Source organism: Vespa crabro, chromosome 4 (genome assembly GCF_910589235.1).
Source record: "Vespa crabro chromosome 4, iyVesCrab1.2, whole genome shotgun sequence".
Taxonomy (NCBI): Eukaryota; Metazoa; Arthropoda; class Insecta; order Hymenoptera; family Vespidae; genus Vespa; species Vespa crabro.
The window spans coordinates 5,428,533-5,454,274 of record NC_060958.1 but is presented as its reverse complement, the minus strand read 5'-3'; the positions used below and the strand labels follow the sequence as shown (position 1 = coordinate 5,454,274).

The following is a 25,742-nucleotide window of genomic DNA, read 5'->3' as shown; positions in this document are numbered from 1 at the left end:
TAATTTTTTATAAATTATTCATTCTTAAACAAAAGAAAATGATTTTCAAAGACAAATATTTTTCTATTCATAGATATAAACGTATGTAACCTTTATATTTCTTTCTGATTTTAAAATATTTTATAAAAGTATTTATTCTGTTAGATATTTTTCATTTATTATCTTATATATGTATTCAAATAGTAAATCTCATGATATCAATTTAATGCTTATCCAATTTTTTTCATATTGTAATAATTAGATATTTGCAGATGAATTTTTAAATTATATGTAAAAAATTATCAAATACAATGACAACTATAAAGAGTGGAGCCGATATGAGACGAACAGGTTTTATTTCTTTTCTCTTGTGTATTTAAATATATTTTGTTTTATACATATATGTTTAGTTATTTTATAATACATATATATATATATATATATATATATATATATATGTGTAGGTGTGTGTATGCGTTTTTATTTATTTATTTATTTATTAAATTAGAGTTGGAACAGTGTTGTCGAAAATTAAAAGTAGCGGAAACAAAATGTGGATCATTGAAGTCTAGAATAAATTATATGAAAATGTTTTGTCAAATTAAAACAGACACAGCAAAAGAACAATCAGATAGTTTCCAAACATTAATTAATAATTCGCAAGAACATGATTTAGTATCTGAACATTCTAAAATAGATTGTAACATCGGTCTTTGTGATTCAAACGTCAGTGTTTTAACAAATCAGAACTATGATAATTTTATGCAAGAAAACCAAAGTCCTGAAGGAAGAATTCAAGGTGATAAGGGTATAAGTCAAGTATATATTTTTATTAATCTTTATGCTTTATATTCAATATTAAGATATATTAATACTGTAGAAATAGAAATGTGTAATGATAAAACGTTAAAAGTAGAAGGAACTGAAGATTTCTATAGAGCTCTAGACTCTATTTCTGTTTGCTCTACATTGGAACCAGCCATTCATGAAATAAAACAAGAACAATCAGTGGATATTTTGGAAAATATGATTTGTGATGACAAAAAACAAGAGATAGAATATACAACACAGCAGAATATTTTTTGTTTCAAAGAACCGTGTGAACAATTGGTAGTAAATAATCCAATCAAATGGACTATTCAAAATTCACCCTGTGCAAATCCTGACATCAATCCACAAGAATTAAGCTTGAATATTTCTGATAGTATAAAAAGTTCACGTACATCCAAATGTAGAAGTTCAATAAAAGAAAATAAGGAGCCTATAATTAATACTATAAATTTAAACAACAAAAAATCTATTTGTAAAAATGATCAAACGGTTAGTAATAAAATTAAGAAAAGACGAGGTAAATTACGGAATATTAATTCAAAAAGTACAGTAGCTACTAAAGAAGTGAATGTAACTACAAGGAAAGATGTTAGAAAACGTAAACAAAAAGGTGAAATATTTTCTGTATATTATTTTAAAGAAGTTTCTGTTCTTACGATAGATTTATTGTTGATATAATTAATATCACAGATCATAAAACAAATCATCAATTATTGGAACAACATATACCTTCTTCAAAACTTCAACATAATTATAGTGGAATAGTAGAACTTTATCACAATGCTGCAATGAAAAGTGGTAGCATCTCTGCAGTTTCTAGTAAACTTGAAATGAAAAAATTGAAAAAACAATTTAATAATGGTCAATGTAATATGCATACAAAATTACCTCATACTTATGATCAATGTCAAAATTATGAGAACCATCAAACAGATCAACATCATGATAATAAGCAGCCCATCTCTGAAGACATCGCAGTGTAAGTTTTCATAAGAAAAATTCAATTAAATTTAAATATGATAATAAAATAGTGTTCTCTTCATAAATTAGGATCAAAGACGAATATGCTTATAAACAAACTCAAAATGTAGATAAGATAAAAATTTCTAATCATGAATGTAAATTATATCAACAACAGAACACAGTATTTGATTTAACGTGTTATGTTCCAATGGCTAATCGTAGTTATGAGATGCCAACTTTAGCTTCAAAATTAAAAAGGACAAATCGGTCATATTTTAACAGATTTAATTTTAGAAATATACCATTTGTTGTTGGAACTTCAGTAACTCCCAGTCACAACTTAGGATTAAATATTCAACAAGTATATTTAATGCTCTATTAAATATTAAATTTAAATTTAAATTTTCTTTGTAATGTAATAGGTATTAAGCATTATGAAAACAAAGCAACCAAATATAACTGGTATTACTCCATTACTTATACGTAAAGTTAGTAGAGGATTAGAACCTGTATCTACTCTTATGAAACAAATGGTTGTCAAATCGGAAGATATATCTACGGAAAATAATTGTCATGCTATTAGTGCATTAGAGGAGAAATGTTCATATTTAACTCAAACATCTTCAAAATTTATAAAACAATCCCCAATAATAAATCCTGTATTGAAGCCACAAGTTATTACACAGAGTGAAACTAATTCTTTCATTACTCCAGATGATATACAAAAACAAGTATATACAGTATTTTCTAAAATTTGAATCCACTACTAAATATTATATTAAAATATTAAATGATTTTATATTATATAGAAAATTCAAGCAGACAAAGAATCAATCAAGAGTTACTATTCTTCTGTAAAAAATACAATGACAGGATTTATTCCCCAATGGAATCTCAAAAACTATCCACAAACAACAGATTCTATTTCAAAAGTAAATAAACAAATGTCTATAAATTAATTAATATCTCTAAGTATAAATATTGTAGGAAAAGCAGAATATGGTGAACTGTATTCAATTTAATGATAAGCCAAATATGCAATTTTCTGAATCAAAAGGAATAAGAGAAGTTTTAATAAATCTTCATGATCAATTTGAAGCAATGAACGTGTAAGTTTCTGTACAAATATTGTATTCTTTCCAAAAATACTTACATGTATTTTATATACAGGAAATATGAAAATTTGCAAAAGAAAGCAGCAAATTCTGATGATCAATCATTAATAAATGAAATTGTTACACTGGAAAAAGAATTAAATTCCAAAGAAGAAGAAATAAATGCATTAATTAGTCTTTACAAAGAGGTAAGATAACTTTGTGTACAGTTATATAAGTATTGTTCTAATATATTATCTTTTTAATAATAATATATTTTTTGTATAAATATATTATTTTTTAAACATATATATCTATAATTTATAACTTCATGGTACTATATAGTTATAAATGGCTGAATTTCAATATTATTTCTTACATAATTTGTACAGGTTATGGCATTAAAGCAACAAATGAAAATGTTACAACAAAGAAATAGTTTTGTATGCATTGCAACAAAGGTTCCTGCGATGAATAAAATGTACTCTTCTACTCCAGTTAATTTAAGTAAAACAAGCAAGAACTGTACAAAAGATGCAATGCATACATTTAGTATGAAACGCCAAAATATTATAAATACTCAAAGAGAAGCTTCAACTTCAATGAAACTTGCAGGTCTTTTAAGACAAATTCAAATGTTTCAAAAACAACTTAAGCTCACCTCCTAATAAATGGATCGTAAGTAATCAACATTTTGTGATTCTGCATGTCCATATTTTTCTAAGATGTTCCATTTGTACCATTTCAAAGAAATGCTATAGTAATCTGATCAGAGGAATCTGAGATAGTAAAGAATACATATTTATAGCAGATCATACTTCTTTTATTCATTTTTTTTTATGCTACCTTGTGTAATATGTGATATCTGTCTATATGCAGGTATTGATTGTATTCATGCACAACTGCCTGTTTTCATGTACATAATGTATATGTATATATACATAATTCAATGTGTATAAATGTTGATAATTGGTGACCTTTGCTAGACAGATTAACTGTTTTGCATTTATATTTTGATGCGAAAGAACTTGCACATATATTTTATGTAGAGTGACAAAAGTACTATATTAGTACTTCTATATTTTCTATTGTTCGCTATGTTTTGTCACATAAATCTAAATGCTAGATATGTAATTACAAATCATGTTTACATTAGAAAGAACCAGCATCCTTTGTCAAATATCATATTACGTATCTTTTTCATGGAAAAATCAAGCCGTTTACATATTTGTGTTCCTTTCACAATGACTTCTCTTTTGCACAAACATAAAATTTAGATGCAATAATGCCAGTGACTATTGTACTTTTTTCAAGTCACTACACAAAATCACTTGATTCTTTTTTATGCATAAATATATATATGTATATATATATATGTATATATCTTCTACGAGCTATAAAATATATCTTACGTAACGGTAATATAAAATGTCTTACAACTACAATATTATATATATATATATATATATATATATATATATATATATATATGTATATATATATATTTTTTTTTACATTATAACGAATACAAGTCGTGTACATTCTTAAGAAACAGAATATTTTTATGGCATCAAATACAAAATGAATTTCTGGATGTAGAGTAGATATCATTCGGAAATACAAGCGATATATAAAAATTACAAAAAGCACGGAAAGTATTATTCAATGAAAAACATACTATTATCTAAAAAAAATATTAATTTCTTTGAATTAATATTTTCTTTTTATTTTTATGATATATATATATATATAAATAAGTATGTCCTTTTTAATTAATCTCCATGCTGAAATCTGATACCAATTCTTTTTCTTAAAAAAATACAATCCTATCATTAATGGCTTTGATATTATAATCAATTTAACAAATTGATAATCCCAACCACATCCTGTAGAGTTTACCAAAACGAGTTTCCATAATTTTCCAAAAAGTAATTACGAACAAATGTATCCTTTTCGCACACACTCTCTCCTACTTCTCAACACAAGTTTATCTCTCATCATATCACAGACAAAAATGCTTTGGTCTCAAAAATTGTTTTTTTTTTCTTCTTTTTGCTTTTTCGCAATTATGACAAATAATTCGTATGTGATGCCCGCTTGTCTTTCCGCGAGTATAATCATAATATACATATATTTTTAAGTAAGCTCTTAACTTTTGCTTCACAAAAGTCATTTTATATGAAAAAAAATGAAATCATAAAAATGGTATAGTTTAAAAGATTTAAAATAAATGAATAAAAAAAAAAAGAAAGAAAGAGAAAACATAATTTATCTTTAAAAAATTTGCATACACACTTTCGTATAAAAGTAGCAAAAAAGAAAAGAGACATATGTGTATGTATATATGTATGTATGTATGTATGTATGTATGTATGTATGTATGTATGTATGTATGTAGAATGTATGTATGTAGTATGTATGTATGTATGTATGTATGTATGTATGTATGTATGTATGTATGTATGTATGTATGTATGTATGTATGTATGTATGTATGTATGTATGTATGTATGTATATATGTATGTATGTATGTATGTATGTATGTATGTATGTATGTATGTATGTATGTATATATGTATGTATGTATGTATGTATGTATGTATGTATGTATGTATGTATGTATGTATGTATGTATGTATGTATGTATGTATGTATGTATGTATGTATGTATGTATGTATATATATGTATGTATGTATATAAAAACCACAAATATAATATTTTTGTCATTACATTATAAATGAAATTCTTCTTTTCTTGAAGTTCTTATTGACCGTAATATCGAGATTATCGAAACACTCGAGATTATCGAAAGACGCGTATTTTGTAACACATTCACTCTTTTTTTAAAGACAGCGTTAAATCTACAAGCATTTCTTTCATTTTCTTAACATATTTTAAACTCAAACTAAAATGAGAGCACCCTTAATCAAAGGTCTTTGAAAAAATTTAATCAAGTAAAATTTTAAGGCCGTTTCTTTACCATTTATTTTTAGCCTTTACATATAAAATCATCAGCCTTGAAATTATACTTGTAGAATGTAAAATATAATGCAGAAATCATAGAGTTCATAGTGTGAAGAGAATGTTTAATACATTACAAGATTGTAACATTTTATAGTACTCTAGAATTACAACACGTGATATCTCTTAAAAGTTTTTTATATTACAAGTAATCACATACAGAATCGTTCTTTATTCTCAATAATAAATTTTTGCATTTGTAGAAACCAACTGACAATTATTTATTCTTTAAGATATAAATACAAAGAATGCATGTTTTATTTAATTTTGTATAGCCAATAATCAATTAAATTAAAATACATATTTATCATTTTTATTAAATATGAAAGAGAGAAAAAAAATTATTCTTTATCGTATCTGTACAAATTTATGTATTAAAAAAAAATGCATTTATAAACAATTACTTTTTAATACAAATGAACATAAATATTTTTAACTACTGTTATACGTTAAATAATATTAATGTTAAATAATAATTAATGAAATATTTCATATTTTTCTCAAAACATAATTCTTTTCAATGGTTAATCAATTAATAGTCAGTATATATATTAACTTGTGATTACTTGTACATCAAACCCTGTAATCAAACAGTGGTTATTTTTATAGCATATCATCAGCATGTGTATAACAATATTTTAGGCATTTGCCTTTTCCTTATATTATTCTTGCATTCCCAAAATAGTACCTAAAGCTTAAATACAAATAAATAGATTATGATAAAAAGTATGTATGTATTAATAATATTATCATGAGAGTAAAAGTACAAATATCTAACTTCCATTTGAAGTAAAAGAAAATACTATCACTGGTGATTCTTTTAAAAACTCATATAATGATAAATGATATTTACTATAGACACAAATTTCATAATAACTTTACATAGGCCACTGATATAATTATATTCAAAAAATTTGTTCACCATCTTTGTTCTTACTTTCTTTTTTTTTTTGTTGACAATATATTTATTTCATATATATACACTATTGCAGAACATATGTTCTTGGGGATTCTCAGACAAAATTTTACCAAACAGTATTAACCAAAAAATGAATCAATAATTTGTATTACAATATTACAAAATAAAGAATAACTTTATAAAGGAAAGAATGATTTAACAAATTTGACTGATAATTATAAGCCTACAAGAGAGCAAAAACAAAGAGGTACTTAAAAATAATTATTAGAACGCACAGACTTGTGAAAGTTAATAGGACTCCCTAGTTTTATAAGATGTATTCCTTTATCTTTATGTTCTCATAAAAGCATTTTGATTTGTATATATTTAGATCATACATACATGCTATTCTGTTGGTTTAATGGGATGCTTTTTCTAATAATCTTTTGCAGGCCTTCAATTTTAATCTTAGGTATCGATATTATCAATTGAATTCTGTTATCAAATACAGCAAGTAATTCGTCTGTCATTTTACGTGCTTCGATTGTTACATACCATATCTGTTTGATTTAAAAATTTATTATCGAATCAAGCATTCTTTGCCAAAAGAGCCTCGATCAGTCTAAGTCTTGCCTTTGCTTGTTTGTAAGATTCATAAACAGTCGTGACCTGTGGGCCACGATCTTCTCTTTGCATACGACGTCCTGCCCGAGCTTCAAATTGTGCTTCTAATTCCTTTAAAGCTCTACGAAGTCGTTTTTTTTCTTCTCTAGTGATCCTTTGTTGAACGAATAATTCTTCTCTGAAAATTGAAAAATAAAACAATAATTCAATACATTGTAGAAGATCATTCCTATCATTACTATTATATAAAGATATAAAATATTACTGTGGCATTGCATGAAGACTTTCTCCAGCGCTACGACTTCCTTCGCTACTGCTGTGTTGACTATCGCTATCAGTTGGAAGTTGGTCTACTGTATCAATACAATCTAATATGCCTCTATGAGACATATCTGGTTCACTGGCTCTTCTTTCTGCATCCGTGGAATTGGTAGGCAAAGTAGATGAAGTAAAATCCATTGCTTCGTGTTCTAATATGGTAGCTAGTTCCGAAATACTATCTTTATTCTTACTCTGTAAAACGAATGAAAAAATATAATGATATAAAATCGCTATTTAAGTTTAATTCGTAAATATAAACATTAATGATTAGAGCTTACCGCGCCTGCTCTAATAAGTAATCTCTTCAAAGTTCTGTATCTATCATACAATGGTCTCACGATACATCTGTCATCTTTGGAAACTGGCCTACCAAAAGTATTTTCAATATGAAGCAATGCCTTTTGTACCGCTGTTTTTTCATCAAATAATTGTTCATACGTTAATTCTTCCATATTATCCGGTCGATTGTATTTCAATCGTTTCTCGCTAAGTTTCTTTTCGACTTCTTTAACCATTTCTTCCATCGACGTGGTTCTTGATTTTTCTTGACTGTTATTATTATTGGTTGGACTGCCAACAGTATTTAATTTATTATTAGCGTTAGCTATCAGCGCACCGATTGGGTCCTCTTTTAACATTTTATGTTCTTTTCTTAGTTTATTTAATTCTGTACATAATCTTTTAATATCGCGGTTACTCATTTTGTCCGAATGACTTGGACGATAACCAAAATTCTCTTCAAATTCATCCTCGTATTTTTTAATTTTTTTTTTCAAACCATTAATATGTTTCGTTAAATTTTTCAAACCTATCTCTGAAATATTTGGTGCACTTTGTTGCGTATCATTTTCCGAATAGAATCTTCTCGGCACCAATAGAGAATTTCTAGGTGATAGCATCGCTTCTACTCTCGCATCAGAAACTTCTTCCTATTATGTATAGATTTATATTGTATCATTAAACGACAATGATATTTTTATATATTCAATATTATATTTTTTTTTTTAGAATTACGTACATTGCCTTGCCGATGTTGAAAACCCCAATTTGTCAGACTAGGATTATTTCCATCTTCGTGATCAACTGTTGGCGGTCGAGCTGGTGACGGAGATCTGCTAGGTCCACTGCTTAACATTTCAAGAAAACTTTGTGCCGGTGATCCATTATGATCATTCGGACTTGGAGATACAGTATAAATATTCTCGTGTTCTTCATTTTCCTGTCAGATTAAATAATGTTCTTGTAGAAAATATTAAATAATTGAATAATAATTATGGAGTACACGAAATAAGAGACTATTCAACAAGTTATACCTTGCTTGAGCTTTGATCGCTATCCGGTACTCTGTGAATTCTTCTTCTACGAGCCTGTCTTCTTCCTCTGGGAGTAATACTTCTGCTAAATCGTTCACTATTCCTCAAACGTTCTGCATCGCATTCAAATCTTTCAGTTGCCAACACTGCTTCACACGGCGATGGTACCGGAGATGGTTTTTTCGATACAGGCGATACATTTGTTCTCTCGTGCAGAGGTAGACCCCCGCATCTCTAAAGAAACATATATAACATACGCATATACAAACACATTTATCGATTTATATATGAGAAATTTATTATACTTATAAGTTTTTTTTTTCATTATTATTTTATGTCTTATATTTCTTATTTATTTATTAAATCTTACCACTCCATGACCCATGTCTTGTCCAAGTTGAGACAATATGTGCAAATGTTGTTCGCTATTGAAATCTTCGTGACTACTAACGCGTCTTATCGTATCCGCTGTATCGTTAGAAGTATCAAGAACACGTTCTTCGCTACTACTTCTGAAAATACATAACATCGAAGTTACATCAACTTAAACGTAACCGGTTTAGCATTGAATAGAAAGAAGAGAATATACATAAATATTATAAATGTTTAATTTCTACGAAGAATAATGCATGTTTTTTGAATATCTATATTTAAAGATACTAGAAACTATTACATCATTCGAAATCGAATACATACCTTATCAATTTCCGTTCTTGACAACAGGATTCTCGACGTTCCTTACGTTTACGCGGTTTTAATGCGCAAAGCAACGATGTACCCTCGGATTCCTTACGCTCGTCTTTCGTATCTTTGCAAATTGTGCAATCTTCTGTCGGAAGTATACCGTTTACTGTGTTCTCACGAACGCTGTAACACAGAAAACTAATATTAACAAATTGCCCGTTTCATTAATTTTTTTATATATATATATTTTAAACTCGTCAAATGTTTCATATTAACGTTAATTTTTTTATTGCGTTATTTAAAAAAAAAAAGAACCATATAGATTAATTTGACCTAGGCAAGAATTTTATATTATTTTTATATGGCATATTTAGATCTATATACATCAAACATATATATATATATATGCATTATCTAAACCGTCAAGTCATATGAATATATATCATACATATTGTACACATATATATATATATATGTCGAGTTATCGTATATTTGATGCTATTTTGCAATTTAACTTCTCACATACATGAAAAAGTGATGACGTTTTAAAATGTATATCTTTATATATACAATTGATATCTGATGTAATTCTCTTTTTTTAAAGAGCTTTTTAATTTAAAATAAATTTGAAGTCCAATTTTTTTCTTTTAAAGAATGATTATTCCACCGGATCTTGCGTTAAACGTGGCCTGAAGTATAGTAAATGAAATGCAAGAAGTAAATGCTCTTGCTGTGAGTCATTCGACCGCTGATAATATTTTGTCGTTTGTACCATAATTATGCGGAAATAAGAGTAACAGTTTTGTTTTTTTATCTGTTTTTTAATTTGTTAGAGTAACGAACATATATCTATTGAATAAGCATGCTTAGAAAAGTCATAAACTTTGAAAGAAAAAATATTTCAATACAATCTTTTCTATAAAGGTTAAATTATTATTATTTTATATTTCCAAGAGAGAAAAAAAAAGAGAGAGAGATTTTTTTAAGATAACTACACCATACTTTCTTTGCTTAATGGATAATAATATAATAAATTATGTGTAAAAAGAAAACAAAAAAAAAATTAAAATGAAAAAAAAAGAAAAATGTATACCGTAAGGACAAGGATCTATGTTCTTGGATTAACAAGAAAAGAGGTGATTAAAGATGAAAAGCGCGATTCGCTAAGCGCAAAATTTATTCACGAAGGAACCGATGAATCTATCACGCTCATTGATCTAACAAGTCGGCGCGACCAGGCAACTGTGATAATTCAATTAATCCTGATAAACGAGAACGTGCTTATATCCTACCATCTTGTACCATGATGTTACCGTGTGTGAGTTAATATCGATTAATAATAATAATAATAATAATAATAATAATAATAATAATAATAATAATAATAATAATAATAATAATAATAATAATAATAATAATAATAATAATAATAATAATAATAATAATAATAATAATAATAATAATAATAATAATAATAATAATAATAATAATAATAATAATAATAATAATAATAATAATAATAATAATAATAATAATAATAATAATAATAATAATAATAATAATAATAATAATAATAATAATAATAATAATAATAATAATAATAATAATAATAATAATAATAATAATAATAATAATAATAATAATAATAATAATAATAATAATAATAATAATAATAATAATAATAATAATAATAATAATAATAATAATAATAATAATAATAATAATAATAATAAAAAAGAAACCATTGAAATGATATCACGATGCTTTGCGAAACTATCAAACCAAACAGAAAATTCAATTTATAGTTAAAAATATATTAAAATGATACAATCGATCATATATTAAAACTTTTCAAGAAACTTTTCGACAAATTAACTGTCTAACGACGAGAATATGCAAATGCATGTTATTTCATTGTTAGTTTCATTAATTTTAATTTTAATTGTTAAACTTTTTTTGTTCAGATAAAAAGAAAATGGATTGGATTGAATAGGATCAACGAAGAAGAGACATATTCGAGATATGAAAAAAGAAAAAAAAGAAAATTATTCTACGATATAGAAGGAGAAGATCCAATGTAAAATAAAGAAAAAAAAAGAAGCAGTAGGTGACAATGAAGATCGGTAACGTAAGATATAAGAAAAATAGAGACAGAAAAACATCATCGATTGGTTTCGTCGGTCTCGGTCGCTTTTCATCAAATTCCAATGGTCTTCCCTAACATACAACTCTCTATAGAAATAATTTCTTCTCTTGTCGGACAAGTCTAATACACCCCATCTCTCTCTCTTTATATATATACCTCTCTTTCCTTCATATGAAACATATTCCATGTGAACATATTTTTATAATTGTTTCTTTTCTTCCTATTTTTTATTTTGTTTTTTTTTTTCTTTCCCAAGCCAACACGAACTTTGGTGTAAAATCTTGCGTGATACGAAAGAACTCACTACGAAGACCCTATATCCTTTCGTCCTTTCCAAATAACTCCAACATGGAAGCTTCAAAAGGAAATAATGATACGCGAACGTTGTTATTACGTCGAGAGAAAAGGAGAAATATATATATATATTTTATAGTCGATAAAATTGAGAAAAAGAAAAAAGATAAAAAATAAAAAAAATAAGAAAAGAAGAGGAAAGATAACTAGAGACAATATTTTTTTTTTCTTTCTTCTTTCATTCTTTCTTTCTATTTTATTCTCCTTTCCTTCTTCGAAGAAGAAATATGATAATGATCCTATATAATCTGAATGGAAAAGAAAAAAAAAGAAAAGAAAAGATAAGAAAGAAGAAGAAGACACAGTTTTCGCGAGAAGCCGGCTTTCGGTTTTCTCAATGGCTTTTATACTGGAAATGTGCAACTCACGGTTCGCGAATCCTTTGCTTCCGTAGCGGACACTCATGTAATCACGAAGACCAACTTTCTTTTCCAATGGCGGAGTACCGGCGTGAAGACGACGAGTCTCTCGGCAATTCGATGAAACATTTATGATCGCCCTTTACGTACGGTTATACACTTATACGTAGATATGAAAATGGGGAAAGGAGAGAAAAAGAGAGAGAGCAAGAGGGAAGGAGAAAAAGAAAGAGGGAGAAAGAGAGAGAGAGAGAGAGAGAGAGAGAGAGAAAGAAAGAGTGAGAGAGAGAGAGAGAGAAAAGAGAAAGAGACAAAAATATGTGATACGATGCGAGCACGTACTTATGAACGATTTAATTTCAACTTAATCTCTTAAAGATGATGTGAGACAAAGATAGAGAGAAAGATATATATATACATATACATATATATATATACATATATAATATATAGAAAAAGTATATGTACGCGTAATATAGTAAAATTCACTTTAAAGTAGAGTTGAATTATATAAAACTCGGCTTTGCTTGATAATATATCAAACGGTTTAACACAATTTTCCAACGAAAATTCTTCGGTTCGTTAGTCGTTCGTTTATCCGTATGTTTTTATTTATATGTAGTGCGTACTGCGTATGTGTGTGTGTGTGTGTGTGTGTGTGTGTGCGCACGCTACTGTTCACTAGCTTAACTTTTTCTTATCTACAAAGTTTGATGCGACCAAACTGTTTTACCGAACACTATTACCAAATGACGAACGCTCGAACTCTCGTCGAAAAGAAGGCTTAAAACGGACTGCGCCGGTTGCCGGTCGAGCCGCTCTCTATATCCGTTCGCGCTTGCGAGCTACGATAGTTGTGCGCGTATATGTATTTAAAGTAATACATACTCTCTTCCTATATACGTACAGAAGCATAGTGTAGTAATCACACGCGTGTATGTAGGAGCTGCCTGCACGTGATAGAGGGACGTATCCACTCTGTACATAAGTGTCCTTTCTCTTTTCGTCTCTCTCTCTCTCTCTCTCTCTCTCTCTTTCTCTCTCTTTTTCTGTCTCTCTTTTCTTTGCAAACATCGGCCGCGAACTCGCGTCAAAAAGGCAAATGCCAGAAAGGGACTACGTGTCGTTCTCCGCGACGTTCGCACATTTTACCCGCACGTACTTTCGACATTGTCAACGTTCTTCTTCTTTTTCTTCTTCTCCTTCTTCTTCTATTTCTCCTATTCCTTCTTTCTTCAACGGATACATTAAACATTTATATTGTGTCGTGAATACAAAAAGGAAAGAGTGAGTGAGAGAGAGAAAGAGAAAGATAGAAACCAAGTTGCGTTCCTTCAAAGTACATGTACTATCATTTATCGTTTTTTCCTTTTACCGTCTTAGATCTTTTCTTATTTAAATGTATATATATATATATATATATATATATATATAACTTCTTAAAATATAGTTATATAGATGTACGAATATACTTGACAAAGCTAGTTTTACCTTGCTAACCAATTTTGTTCGTTCATGATCTTGCGAGCAAATTTTTCAAAGAAAACGAATTTTGTAACCTTGACGCTAAGTGATCCTTACGAAGTTACGAAGGGTTATAGTATATTATATTAGAGAAAAAAAATCTGTTACTTGTTTATGTATCAGTTGACACAAGCCGAGAGGCGCATGCGTGCCTCTTTCCTATGCCACACCGAGAGAAACACAAACAACTAAGAAACCGGTTCGAAGTTCGCTCTTATACCGTCACGAACTTCACCGCCGAAAGAATGCAAGTTTCCAACGTTATATAGATGTACCTATGTTCCCCTATCGAAGAATATAATAGTTTTGTGATCGGAGAATCTCATATCCTTCCTGTAAAACTTTTCTGTTATCACCCGTCAGACAAGGAAGAAAGGTGCCTCGATGATATTCTCGAACGTTCAGTTAAATCGAGACAAGTCCTCGGAATAATCATTTTTACGATGGAAAGAACCCATGACCATGGACAATCTTCTACATTCACATTCTGGATTCATCCAGATCCACATGTGTTACATGTAATTAACGTGAGACCAATTATTGGATAAGTAAAACCATCTACGTCAATGAATTTACACATGAATCGTTTCTTAATTATTAAGTGACATATTACGTTTAAATGTTTACAATTGTCGCTCACATAATCGAATTTAATATAGATCTTAGAGGACACCTTACATATACGAATATATATACATGTATATGTATATATATATATATACATATGTATATGTATATATATATATATATATACATATATATATACATATATGTATATATATATACATATATTTATATAGACAAACACATACATGATGTAAGTAATCGGAAAAGCGTTCAAAAATTCGATTACGTTTCTTCGTTTCATGATCACGCCCATTTGGCAAGAGCTTTGACGTCAATCGCTCTATTTTTGGTTCGTCTTCCACATACATTTAACATCCCATCATCATAAAATCGTAGACGATTGGATGCGTACGAGAGAGAGAGAGAGAGAGAGAGAGAGAGAGAGAGAGAGAGAGAGAGAGAGAGAGAGAGAGAGAGAGAGAGAGAGAGAGAGAGAGAGAGAGAGAGAGAGAGAGAGAGAGAGAGAGAGAGACGTTTAACAGCTCAAAGAAATTTTCTCTGATAAATGTTTCGTTGAAATAATTTCTTTATTGAATTTATTCTACATGACCAAAAGGATATGTAAATAATTTTTGTTAGCGCATTTTATTGAAATTATTAGAATTTACCTTGAATTCGTAATAGAAAATTGTCAATTGAAAATTGAATCGAAAAAAAACGAGAAATGTTATCGAACTACTACTACTACTTTTACTAAAACTGCTACTTGAGTTATAGTCGATAGTAAGCGTGTTACTGGTTAGGAATCGACACCGTACGTGCAATACGAATCGTTCGCGCGAGTTATTCTATCGGCTGTCACATTATTATAAGAACGCGATGGAATTAGTGTGCGCATCACGTGCACAATTTGAAACGCAAGTAGTACGACTGCTTGGAGAAAATGAGAGGAAATCGAAATTCTGATGGCGTTTGGAAAAGAACGGAAGGGTATACATTGATCATCTTTTTTTCAATATGTCAAGGAGAGACAGAGAGAGGGGGGAGAGAAAGAGAGAGAGAAAAACATAAACGAATCAAGCCTGTTTTGGTAAAGTAAAAAATACCTAACATATCGTGGTACTTTCCACTAGGAAATAATACGACGTATTGGTCCAGGTAACAACTCGTGGTGCCTATTTTCGTTACCAGACACGTGTCTCACGCAAAACCGGCTTTTTCCAAATGGATTCCTCTTACGAGTATGACGAATATATATGTGGCACGAATACATCTGAAGCGTTTCCTGGTATTGGCGCTTAGGTCTGTTAAAGATCAGCGAAGCCTATTAGGAAACGTTGCGTCATCTCTGGATCAGTGCCTTGCAAGGGAGAAGACGACGACGACGACGCCCAGTAAATAAAATGATGCACGCATGCAGCCTATGCTGCTATGATTCATATTGTCTCTTTAGAAATGATTCAGCTCGAAATAAGATCAAAATTATAAGAAAAAATATGAGATAAATAAAAAGAAGAACAAAATAAAACGGTAATTTTAAAGAATATTTTCACTATCTCTTATTTCTCTATTTTCTTTTTCTTTCTTTCTTTTTTCTTTTTATCGAACGAATCTTAATTTTTTGATGGGCAGTATATAATAAGAAGGAAATAGTTATTTTTTTCTTTTTTAATTTCCCCCTCCTCCTCTCAAGAAACATCGTTTCAGGGTGAACGAGAGCAGAGATATTTTGCCAAATGGACTTCAAGGTCGTTAAGAACACACGTGTGTACTATTGTGATTCATGCGCGTTTAACCTCGAACATGAAAAAGAGAATGTCTCGAGAAGCTTATCGATGAAAGATAACGAATATTTTTCCTTGTACGTTCTAATGCAATGGCAAACAATGTGTCGTTATTCGTATACTATAGTTATTTTGATATGACTCCCCGGAGAATTTGACTGTATCGTTTTGTTCTCGGCGCCATGTCATGCCGGGCCGGTCGGGCCGGACCGCACCACGTCGTAACGTTACAAAACACGATCGATATTGCATAATCGAATGCACAGTCATCAAATTAAATCAAGAGGTCAAAGTCGAGGAATCAGAACCATCGACGAAATACACGGGATACTTTTATAGTTAATAACCATTGATAAATATTTTATGAAAGGAAAAACTTTAGTGAAACTTCGAATTTGTGTACTCTAAAAAATAAAAAATAACGAAGGTTTGAAAAAGAATACGACGTTCTGGTCTTTTGCCAAATTTGTATTAACGGCCTACGAAATTCTCTCTCTCTCTCTCTCTCTCTCTCTCTCTCTCTCTCTCGCTCACTCTTTCCCTCTCTTGCTCTTGATGCTAAACCAAGAAACTGCGCAGTTTCTCTTGCAAAGTCAAAATAATTTTTACAAAAATATCTTACGCGACGTTACCTTGCCGATCGTCTTCTCACAAAATAACTCAACCGAAGTCTTAAAAGTCAAGGATTTTACTTTCTATAAAAAAAAAAAAACATAAGATAATAATAATTAAGTGTTGATAATAAAATATCACAATATATGTATTATATAAATGATTTGTGCAATTCGAAAGGACTAATCAAATTTACTAATTTTCTAGTTTTGAGTGTTTAATGTATAACGACCTTTCTTTAAATTTAAAGGTTTCCCTAGGCCTTGAGCTTTTAATTTCACAAATACATTAAAGTTACACATCACAGAGATATTATTATCTTTCTTCAATTTCTATCACATCCTCGAGGATGACTAATCTCCCTTGACACGATGATTACTGATTATTAGAATTATTATTAGCTCGTAATAACGATCACATGACTTTGATTCCTAAACGATAAAATTCAATTGTCATCATCGTTTCGTAATTTGGTTCGATGCCTGTCTTTGTGTATATGTGTTTGTCTATCTCTTCTATCAAATCAAATCAATCTAACGAGACTTCTCTCTTTCTATCTTTATATTCCTAGTTCTATTCAAAAAATTTATTTCAAAGTTGAGAGAGAGAGAGAGAGAGAGAGAGAGAGAGAAGGAGAGAGAGAAATAGTTTCGCAATTGTTCCATTACAACTTTGTTTCGCATGATAAATGTGGACAAAACGTAATCGATTTTATTAATGTCTACTACCAAAGAGCATTAAGAAGGTATCAGGAATTATAGGAATCATGTAATGCATAATATATATGTATCGAAGTTCGCGCGGAAAATCATAATGAATCGGGCAACGACAACGTAATCGTATCTATCGGCCAAATCGTTTCGACCATGAAATCATGGTCGACCAATGCAGCGCAACCTTACAAAGGCTTCGAATGATAAAAAAAAAGAAAATAAAAGAAAAGAAAAAAGAAAAAAATTGAAAAAGAAAAATAAAAAAAATACACAACCTAATTACTTTTTCAATGTCATCATTTCTTTTACGAGATACTCGCATAGAGGACGCAGAAAATGTTCATTGGATTAAAAGAGATAGAATAATAGATCTATATTCTAATTTTTTGGAAAACAGAGGAGGGAGATAAGAGAGAAAAGTTCGAATAATAATCGTCACAATATGTAGTTGTGACGCCGCCATTCATTAAGTTCGTTTCTCACAAGATTTCCTTCCTTTAGTATTTGCGGATCGATTGAAAAGAACGCTCACGATGCTGTTGTTGGTTTCATCGACCTCATACGGATAAGAAACATGAGTAGCGAAGGCGCCGTGCCAGTGGTGGAAATAAGGTGACAGAGTTTCTAAAGAATCGATTCTACGAGTAACGTTATAGTTACACTATAATTCGTATTGTATATCTACTATCAATCGTGTGTTACTTTGTGTATGTATGCGAGCGCGTATGCATACGTGCATGTATATTTGTGTGTGTGTATGTGTGTGTGTGTGTATCAGTGTTTTGCAATAGAATGATAATAATATTCGTAGACTCGGTCGAACTCGTTAGCACTTGGAGTTACCATCCAATTGGTAATCTAATACGTTGACCGAGCGACGTAGGAAAACGAAAAGCAGACGAAAGCAAAACTCAAACACGAAAGCAATCGTGATCGAGCACGATAAGATATATGCGATGATTCACGTGTAAAGACACGATCGATGCAAGCCAAAATTCATGCTATTACGTTATATTCGTATTATTATGCATTAGAGAACATAAAATAGAACTGCTCTCTCGGCATTATTCCCAACGCATTCCATATAAAATAGTTGTAACGATCGATTTTGGCATGCATCATTAGGACGTAAGTATTTTATCGATATCATTCGACGTATTTGTTTTTGTTTTTTTTTTTTTAATTTTTATTTTTATTACACAACGTATCTTATTATAATAACTCCAATTATAAGAGTTGGCTTACAGTTCATATGATTTATTTCTTATCTTTTACTCGTTTTTTTAAAGAGAAATTATTGAAATAATTTTCGCTGTATCAAAAGATAACCATTCTGGAATATATTCACTCTATTAAATCATTATATTTGAAAAAAAAACAACGTTTAGTGAAGATTTGGATAGAATCGAATAGAAATAAAAAATTTAATTAACCATAGATTTTTCGTATAAATAAATTTCGATCATCTAGTACTATCGGATATAGTACTATCGGTATGTTGAACCGATCGATATGACAACCACGTAAGAAGCAAAAATCGAAGAAGTCACGCGTCAATGGATCGAACCGGCAAACCATGCGAACATAAACGAGCAAAAAGAGTAAAAGGAAACACGTTAATACCCTCGAATATTATACTTGAACGAATGCTAAATGGTTTCAACAAGGACAAGGATCGATTTGATTTAACGGTCACGTTACCTCAGACACTGTGGCAAATCGTTTAGTAAAATATTGAATCGAATCATGGAAGGTTAAAATATATTTTCTATTGACATCTCACTTCCGCCTACGCGTTATATTAAAAAAAAAATTATTCAACTTTTTAATTCAAGACAATTAATTTTTCACGGACGTCCCATTTTTTAATTTATTTTAACCAATCTGTAATCATATATATATAAAATGATCGATCAATATTCTGTTTCGAAATCAATATTCTGATCGATCAAAATTATGTTTCAAAAAGTCTTCTATTATATTTCCTTGTGTATTAGAAAAGAAAGAGAGATGGAATTACGTAAAGAAAATATTAGCAGATAAAATGGTAAAGCTTGTATCGACAACCTATACATTTTCAACCAGACTCCATAGGAAGACAAATTTGCAGAAACTTACCAATCGGGAAAGAGTACGTGCGCTTCGGCAAGGATGTCTCGTAGAAGTGTGGTCGCAGGTGGGACGTGAGGTAAAATAACAGGAGCGAATACACCGCATACACCAGCGCTTCGTCCGTGTCTTGCTTCGTATCTGCTTAAATAAATCGCCAAGTAACCAAGTAAGCGATAATGAGAAGATGGGAGGGTTGATAGGAGTTCCTTCGTCGATTTAATCCAGGATTCATGATTATTTGAGTAATCATCTGTAAAAAAAAAAAAGAAAAAAAAAGAACAGTTAAAAACTTATGGATAGAAGAATCCAATTAGTGGGAAGTCTTAAAAGAATCATTTAAAATAGTTTTAAGAACCGATGAGATACTAACTGTTGTGAAGGTTTAACAAGCTTGCGACCAAAGTGGACGGTACAACGGGTTGCGGCAATTCTTTCAGGTACTGTCGAAGAAGGGTGGCCGCTGTGGATGGACAAGCTGCAGATTCCAAATCGGCATCGCCTCTTCTCTCGAAGGCAGTCCTCAATCTTTCAGCAAGTCTGGGACTACCGCCCGATAGACGAAATACCGCAGCACTTTGGAAACCATGAGCCTCGATATAGTTGCAGAGGCGATAGACCACGTAGGGTACACCCGTTTCCTGATAAGACTCTATCAAGTCTAGCCGAGCACCGAACACTCTCGTGGACCCTCTGCCTCGGCCAAGGAACGATCCTGCGAGGACTCGCTTCACTCTGGCAAGGCGGGACTCGTCCTGAGAGACGACCAGCTTGGTTAAATTCTCGTCCGAGGTAGTGTACGGTCAACAATCGACGATGGATGCGCAACGTCACTATTCGCATATGACATTTCAAAGTTCCTACATTCAAAAATCCATCGGATCAGTGCATCTCGAACTTGCTATCCATCATCTCGACTATACCCCAAAAGTTTTAACAGGAGTATTCGGTTTTATAGGCCAAGTAATGAAACACTAATGAATAAGAAAAAAGTTTACGCGACCTTGACACGCTTCGCATTCCTATTTTCTCCGTTTTTTTTTCTTTTTTTTTCTGCTATCGCTTCCTTCTCACGATCAAATAATTAATAAATAATAAGGAATAATGAGGAATAAAAAAAAAGAGAGTGAGAGAGAGATTAAGAGACGTTTCACCTTGTCGTGAGACTGTCGCGAACGCGTTGGACTTGCCGATCCATAATGAGATTGCTGATGCTGATGCTGATTGTGGTGATGATGGTGGTGGTGATGGTGGTGGTGGTGATGATGGTGGTGATGCTGTTGTTCTTGCTGAGGACGTCTCATCCCACTTCTACACCGCGACCCACTGCCGCACTAGTGAAATCAAAAGAATGTATTTCAATAGGTATTATCTCAAATAAACGTACATAAAGATTAAATATGGAAAAAACAGAAAAGTGAATCAATGAGAAAAGATCTTACAATACAATCTCTTGCGATTCTCCACAGCTTGGAATATGCCGATTTCAGTGTGATAATTGGTCGAAAGCCGTCTTCTCTTCTTTTGTTTTAGTCGTTTCTTCACTAAACGTATCGTTTTGACGTAAGAAAAATTGATTCGTCTTTGACAAAATACATAAGTATATAAGATAAAAAAAACGGTGCTCGAGCGATTGGAAGAATTTAAGAGAACCGTAAAATACTGTTGTATTTTCGAAAAAAGAAAATAAAAAAAACTTCTTTTAATTTGAGGATTTGTTTTTATTCTCGACGTGTACGTAACAATCAAGCGTCTTCTTTTTTTCGTATTTTTTGTTTTCTTTTTTCGGGGGAATTTTCGTTTTTGTTCGTTTTAAAAATTTTCTTTTTTTGTATTTTTTTTTCTTTTTTTTGTTTTTTTTTTTTTCAATTTTTCTTTTTATTTCGACATCAACGAAGATAAGCAAGACGGTAACAAGAGTTCGTATGACTCGATTAGCTCTGAGTTCATGTCCCTATCACGGCACATCGCATTTAGAGCCCTTTCTCTTAGGCGAAGGGCACTGCCTATGGCTGCTTCAAGAAATGAGTCGACACCAGCCGTAGCGTAAGCATCGAGGGTCGGCGGCGCAGAGGATGAGTTTTAGGTCACCACTCCGCCCCTCGCCCTGACATGGTCCAGCCTCTTTCTTGAACCTTTACTACGCTTCCACCCTGAAAAAGAACAAGATTTACAAAAATTAAATTTATCGTCATATACGAGATAAAAACCGAAGGTCGATCGATATTACATATGTATTTATCATATTTATGTTTTTTTTTCTTTTTTTTAACGTGAAATTTAATATTTAATTCAATCTTTTTAAACTGTCGTGTATTTTATGTAGACGATTTTTATCAATGTAACATTAACAACAATGAAATATGTATATAATCTAACGTTATAAAAACGTTTTATCTGATAAAGGATAATCCAAGCGTACCCATTACTACCTTGTACATTTTGTAAACACTATATTGAAACTCTACCCTCTATATATATATATAAATACACACACACACCCACACACACACACAAAATACCTTTTTAAACTCTGTCAACGTGCACTGTCTGCGACATAATATTCGTTCGAAAGAAGCATTCTTGAGTTACATAAATCTCATTTATTCGTTATCGCTTCATTGTAGTCATAAATAGAGTTCTCGAATATGCGCACATTCCTATGTAAATTTTTCTTAAACGACTGATCGTATATATTCATATTTATTCTTTGACTACGAACCTCTCGCACCTCTGTTTGTATGCGTATTTGCGCGTCTCTCTCTCTCTTTAAGTGTTAAATTTGGTGACTATACGAGGATAACAGCGATGCGCTTCCTACGTATAACATCTCAAAATAGATCCTCCGCGTTGCATTCAATGTTATTTTCGGAAAAGGTTCGATCGTTAGCCTCGGATAGAGTTTACATGCGTCAACCCATGCTTATTGGGATTAGGACAATGCGTAGAAAAAGATATACATTCTTTTTCTCTGTTTTTTGCTACAAAGAAAAATTTTTGATTTTTTTAATTAATAACGTTTAGAAGAAAAAAGAGAAGAAGAAGAAGAAGAAAAAGAAGAAGAAATGATTGTAGCCAAAAATAATAAATATTTCAATGGACGAGTTCCATAGATCAAAATCTGATTTCATAAAGCATTGAATATTTTAAAAATGTAAACATACAATGTTTAGAGATTGAAACAGATATTATAATAATTTAGATGAGAAAAAATGAATGACTAAGAGAGGGGGTGAACATTTGGAGTCTGATGATATCAACCCTCTCTCGAACAGTCGTCGCTGCCACCTAGCAACAAGCGCGCACGTTGCAAGCTGTTCGAGAAGTTTCTCGGGGATGCAGAGCAAATTGTAGAGGAATTCGTCGAACGTCAACAACGATCGACGGTAGCAGCTATTATTCTTTGCGTGTAAAAGGAAAAAATCTACTTTCTACCAGTTTGAAACCTTATGGTATCCGTATAAAAAATGAAAAAAAGAATGTTTGACAGACAGAGAAAGAAAGAGAAAGAGAGCGAGAGAGAAAAAAAGACACACGTTTTGTCTAAGCAAATTTATACTTCTTTAAGAAGTATTTTAAATGAATGAACGTTCCTTTTATTAGATACATTATATATATATATATATATATATATATATATATATATATATATATATATATAATACATTATATGTACATATATATATATAATACATTATATATACATATATATATATATATATATATATATATATATATATATATATATAATGTATCCAATAAAATACACATGCACACATACATATTATTTGATTTATTAAATGAAATCTAGACAACAACGAGGGTATTCAGATAAAAAGAGGGCCGGAGGTAGGGTGGGGGAGTAAGGTTAGAATCTCGTTCGCATGTTCGTTCGAAATAAATCGTTGATGTGTGTGTTTTCGGTTTGTAGTTGTAAAATAGACAAGTATGTAACTAAGTAGATACATAGATATATATCGGAGAACACTGACCCGATGCAACGATCGTGAGAGAAAGATCTATAGATGTGCATTGAGTGGAAACATAATCGCGCGTAGTACCGGCAACGAAGAGAGAATGGACACGATCGATAATTTCCCGCGTAGAAGGCACGACGAAAAGGAAATAATAGGATTGTCGTACGATGCGGATAAGTTGAAGAGAAAACGTTGAATATTATTATTGATTTGGATTGAAATTGAGAGATTGTCTATCAAAAAAAAAAAAGAACGAAAGAAATAAAACTTGTAGGAGAGAAATTTGTCCGTGATTTTCTATCTGGAAACACGAACGTGGAGAACACTCGCGTAAGAAAGACGCAAGATAATTTTTTCACGATTAAAGGAAAACTTCACTTGCTCATCTATCGACGACGAAGCACATTTTTTTCAAAAAAGAAAAGAAAAAAGTTTCTCTCGATTTCTTTCACTGTTCTCCGATATCTATTATGTTTCACGTAAAGTTGAAAAGACACGATCGATATAAAGGAGAAAGGATGAGGAAATGGAGAGAAAAGAAGAAGAAAAAGAAAAAGAAAAAAAGAAAAAGATAAAAGAAAAGAAAAGTAGGATGTGAGATAATTATACCTGAATAAAGCGACGACAACCATGACGAGCTTAACTACGACGAAAGTGAGAGAAAAAATATATGTATCGTTCCGAACCGCCACGGAAGTGACACTGTCGGATTTCTCCTCGACGAACCATCATTTTCCCCTCCATTCTCCCACCCCTACTCTCTTTTAGAGCTCCCACCACTATGAGGATTTCTACTGGACATCCAGCACGTTCTGCTGACCGAAGTCAGCGCCTTTGCCTGCTCCAACCCTCTTTGTTTGGGGAAAGGGGAGAGGTTGCATAGATGTGTGCGTGTGTGTGTGATGTAATATGCGAATGAGAAAAGAGAGAAAAAGAGAGAGAGAGAGAAAGAGAGAAAGAGAGAGAGAGAGAAAGAGAAAGAGAGAGAGAGAGAGAGAGAGAGAAGGGATGAAAGTGACGATCGACGAGGGCGCATGCACCCTCTCCTCGAGAGGAATCAATAGAAAGCAACGGTCACGTGAAGACCCTTTGAATAACCATAGAAAACTATACATATAGGGATCTAGGATCTACGGCAGGTGAAACAGATCGAAAAAATAAGGTCTTGATAATTAAGTAAATTCGCTAATGAAAAAGAAGGGAGGAATGGGGGTTGAAAGAGGGTTAATATCGATGATCTGCGTCGCAGTAGAGATTTATGCAATTCTGAAGAAGACATATACGCAGATATACATATGTCTCATTACATGAGAATACAAAACAATGGAAATGTATATCAGTATACTACTGAACCTTGATTTTTATAAACAATAAAATACGTTCAATTGTACATAGATAAATGAAAAGAAAATGAAAAAAAATACATATCTTTTCCTCCATATTTCTTTTCCCCTAGAAATTATGTGATTTTATTTTTTCCCTATTTTCTCTCGGTTCATTTAATTTTCGAAATATTATAATTCGTTTGGAAATAATTTTTATATAATCTTATCCTTAAATGGAGGATGACGATTGCGTCCAACTGAAAAGGAATACTAACAAAGAATTCCTCATATAAAAAAAAAAAAATCTATCTGTATGATGTTACTATTCCCCTGTAAAAATAACAAGGAATGCATGACCAAGTTTAGATCTTTTCCCATAGGAAGGGACTAACAGGTCACCCTACTCGTCCTTGAAATACCATTGAATCAACGAGTTCCATGAATGAAGTAATGATCTCCCCTAGAATCCAGATCCCATACACACATACACATGCACATACACATACACACACACACAATATTTTCTTATTGTGTAATATATA

The 25,742-nt window shown here is 31.2% G+C and overlaps 2 protein-coding genes across 4 annotated transcripts; one reads left to right on the top strand and one right to left on the bottom strand.

The window, feature by feature from the left end:
- Positions 1 to 370: 370 nt before the first annotated feature.
- Positions 371 to 4,101, top strand: LOC124423664. The gene is made up of 8 exons (XM_046961651.1): positions 371 to 1,420; positions 1,501 to 1,789; positions 1,861 to 2,134; positions 2,196 to 2,504; positions 2,583 to 2,705; positions 2,761 to 2,882; positions 2,944 to 3,076; positions 3,260 to 4,101. Exons 1-8 carry the CDS (start codon positions 382 to 384, stop codon positions 3,533 to 3,535), a joined length of 2,565 nt encoding a protein of 854 aa, XP_046817607.1. The 5' UTR covers positions 371 to 381; the 3' UTR covers positions 3,536 to 4,101.
- A 2,730-nt stretch (positions 4,102 to 6,831) lies between these two features.
- On the bottom strand, positions 6,832 to 24,639 carry LOC124423559 (protein FAM13A). Of its 3 annotated transcripts, XM_046961398.1 has the most exons (13): positions 24,485 to 24,631; positions 22,621 to 22,879; positions 21,341 to 22,051; positions 21,053 to 21,232; positions 20,272 to 20,653; positions 19,908 to 20,151; positions 9,743 to 9,913; positions 9,417 to 9,558; positions 9,047 to 9,280; positions 8,752 to 8,952; positions 8,012 to 8,662; positions 7,678 to 7,925; positions 6,832 to 7,590 (listed from the first exon to the last, which is right to left on the bottom strand). In XM_046961398.1, the coding sequence occupies exons 4-13, from the start codon at positions 21,200 to 21,202 to the stop codon at positions 7,377 to 7,379; spliced, it is 2,637 nt and encodes an 878-aa protein (XP_046817354.1). In that variant the 5' UTR covers positions 21,203 to 21,232; positions 21,341 to 22,051; positions 22,621 to 22,879; positions 24,485 to 24,631; the 3' UTR covers positions 6,832 to 7,376. The 3 variants fall into 3 exon arrangements, with proteins under 3 accessions (XP_046817354.1, XP_046817353.1, XP_046817355.1); XM_046961397.1 differs by lacking the exon at positions 22,621 to 22,879 and having other exon boundaries at positions 24,485 to 24,639; XM_046961399.1 differs by lacking the exons at positions 22,621 to 22,879; positions 24,485 to 24,631 and adding an exon at positions 22,421 to 22,577.
- Between the last annotated feature and the right edge of the window lie 1,103 nt (positions 24,640 to 25,742).

What these genes read in the sequence shown, in the direction of transcription:
- LOC124423664 (XM_046961651.1), top strand. Translation starts at nt 382, where the DNA reads ATGTTTAGTTATTTTATAATACATATATATATATATATATATATATAT. An exon ending in ATCTCTGAAGACATCGCAGT is followed by an intron (nt 1,790 to 1,860) that starts GTAAGTTTTCAT and finishes TTCATAAATTAG; the next exon opens with GATCAAAGACGAATATGCTT. An exon ending in CAACAGATTCTATTTCAAAA is followed by an intron (nt 2,706 to 2,760) that starts GTAAATAAACAA and finishes TAAATATTGTAG; the next exon opens with GAAAAGCAGAATATGGTGAA.
- LOC124423559 (XM_046961397.1), bottom strand. Translation starts at nt 21,202, where the DNA reads ATGAGACGTCCTCAGCAAGAACAACAGCATCACCACCATCATCACCAC. An exon ending in CTTGTTAAACCTTCACAACA is followed by an intron (nt 20,152 to 20,271) that starts GTTAGTATCTCA and finishes TTTTTTTTACAG; the next exon opens with ATGATTACTCAAATAATCAT. An exon ending in CAAGAACGGAAATTGATAAG is followed by an intron (nt 9,559 to 9,742) that starts GTATGTATTCGA and finishes ATGTATTTTCAG; the next exon opens with AAGTAGTAGCGAAGAACGTG.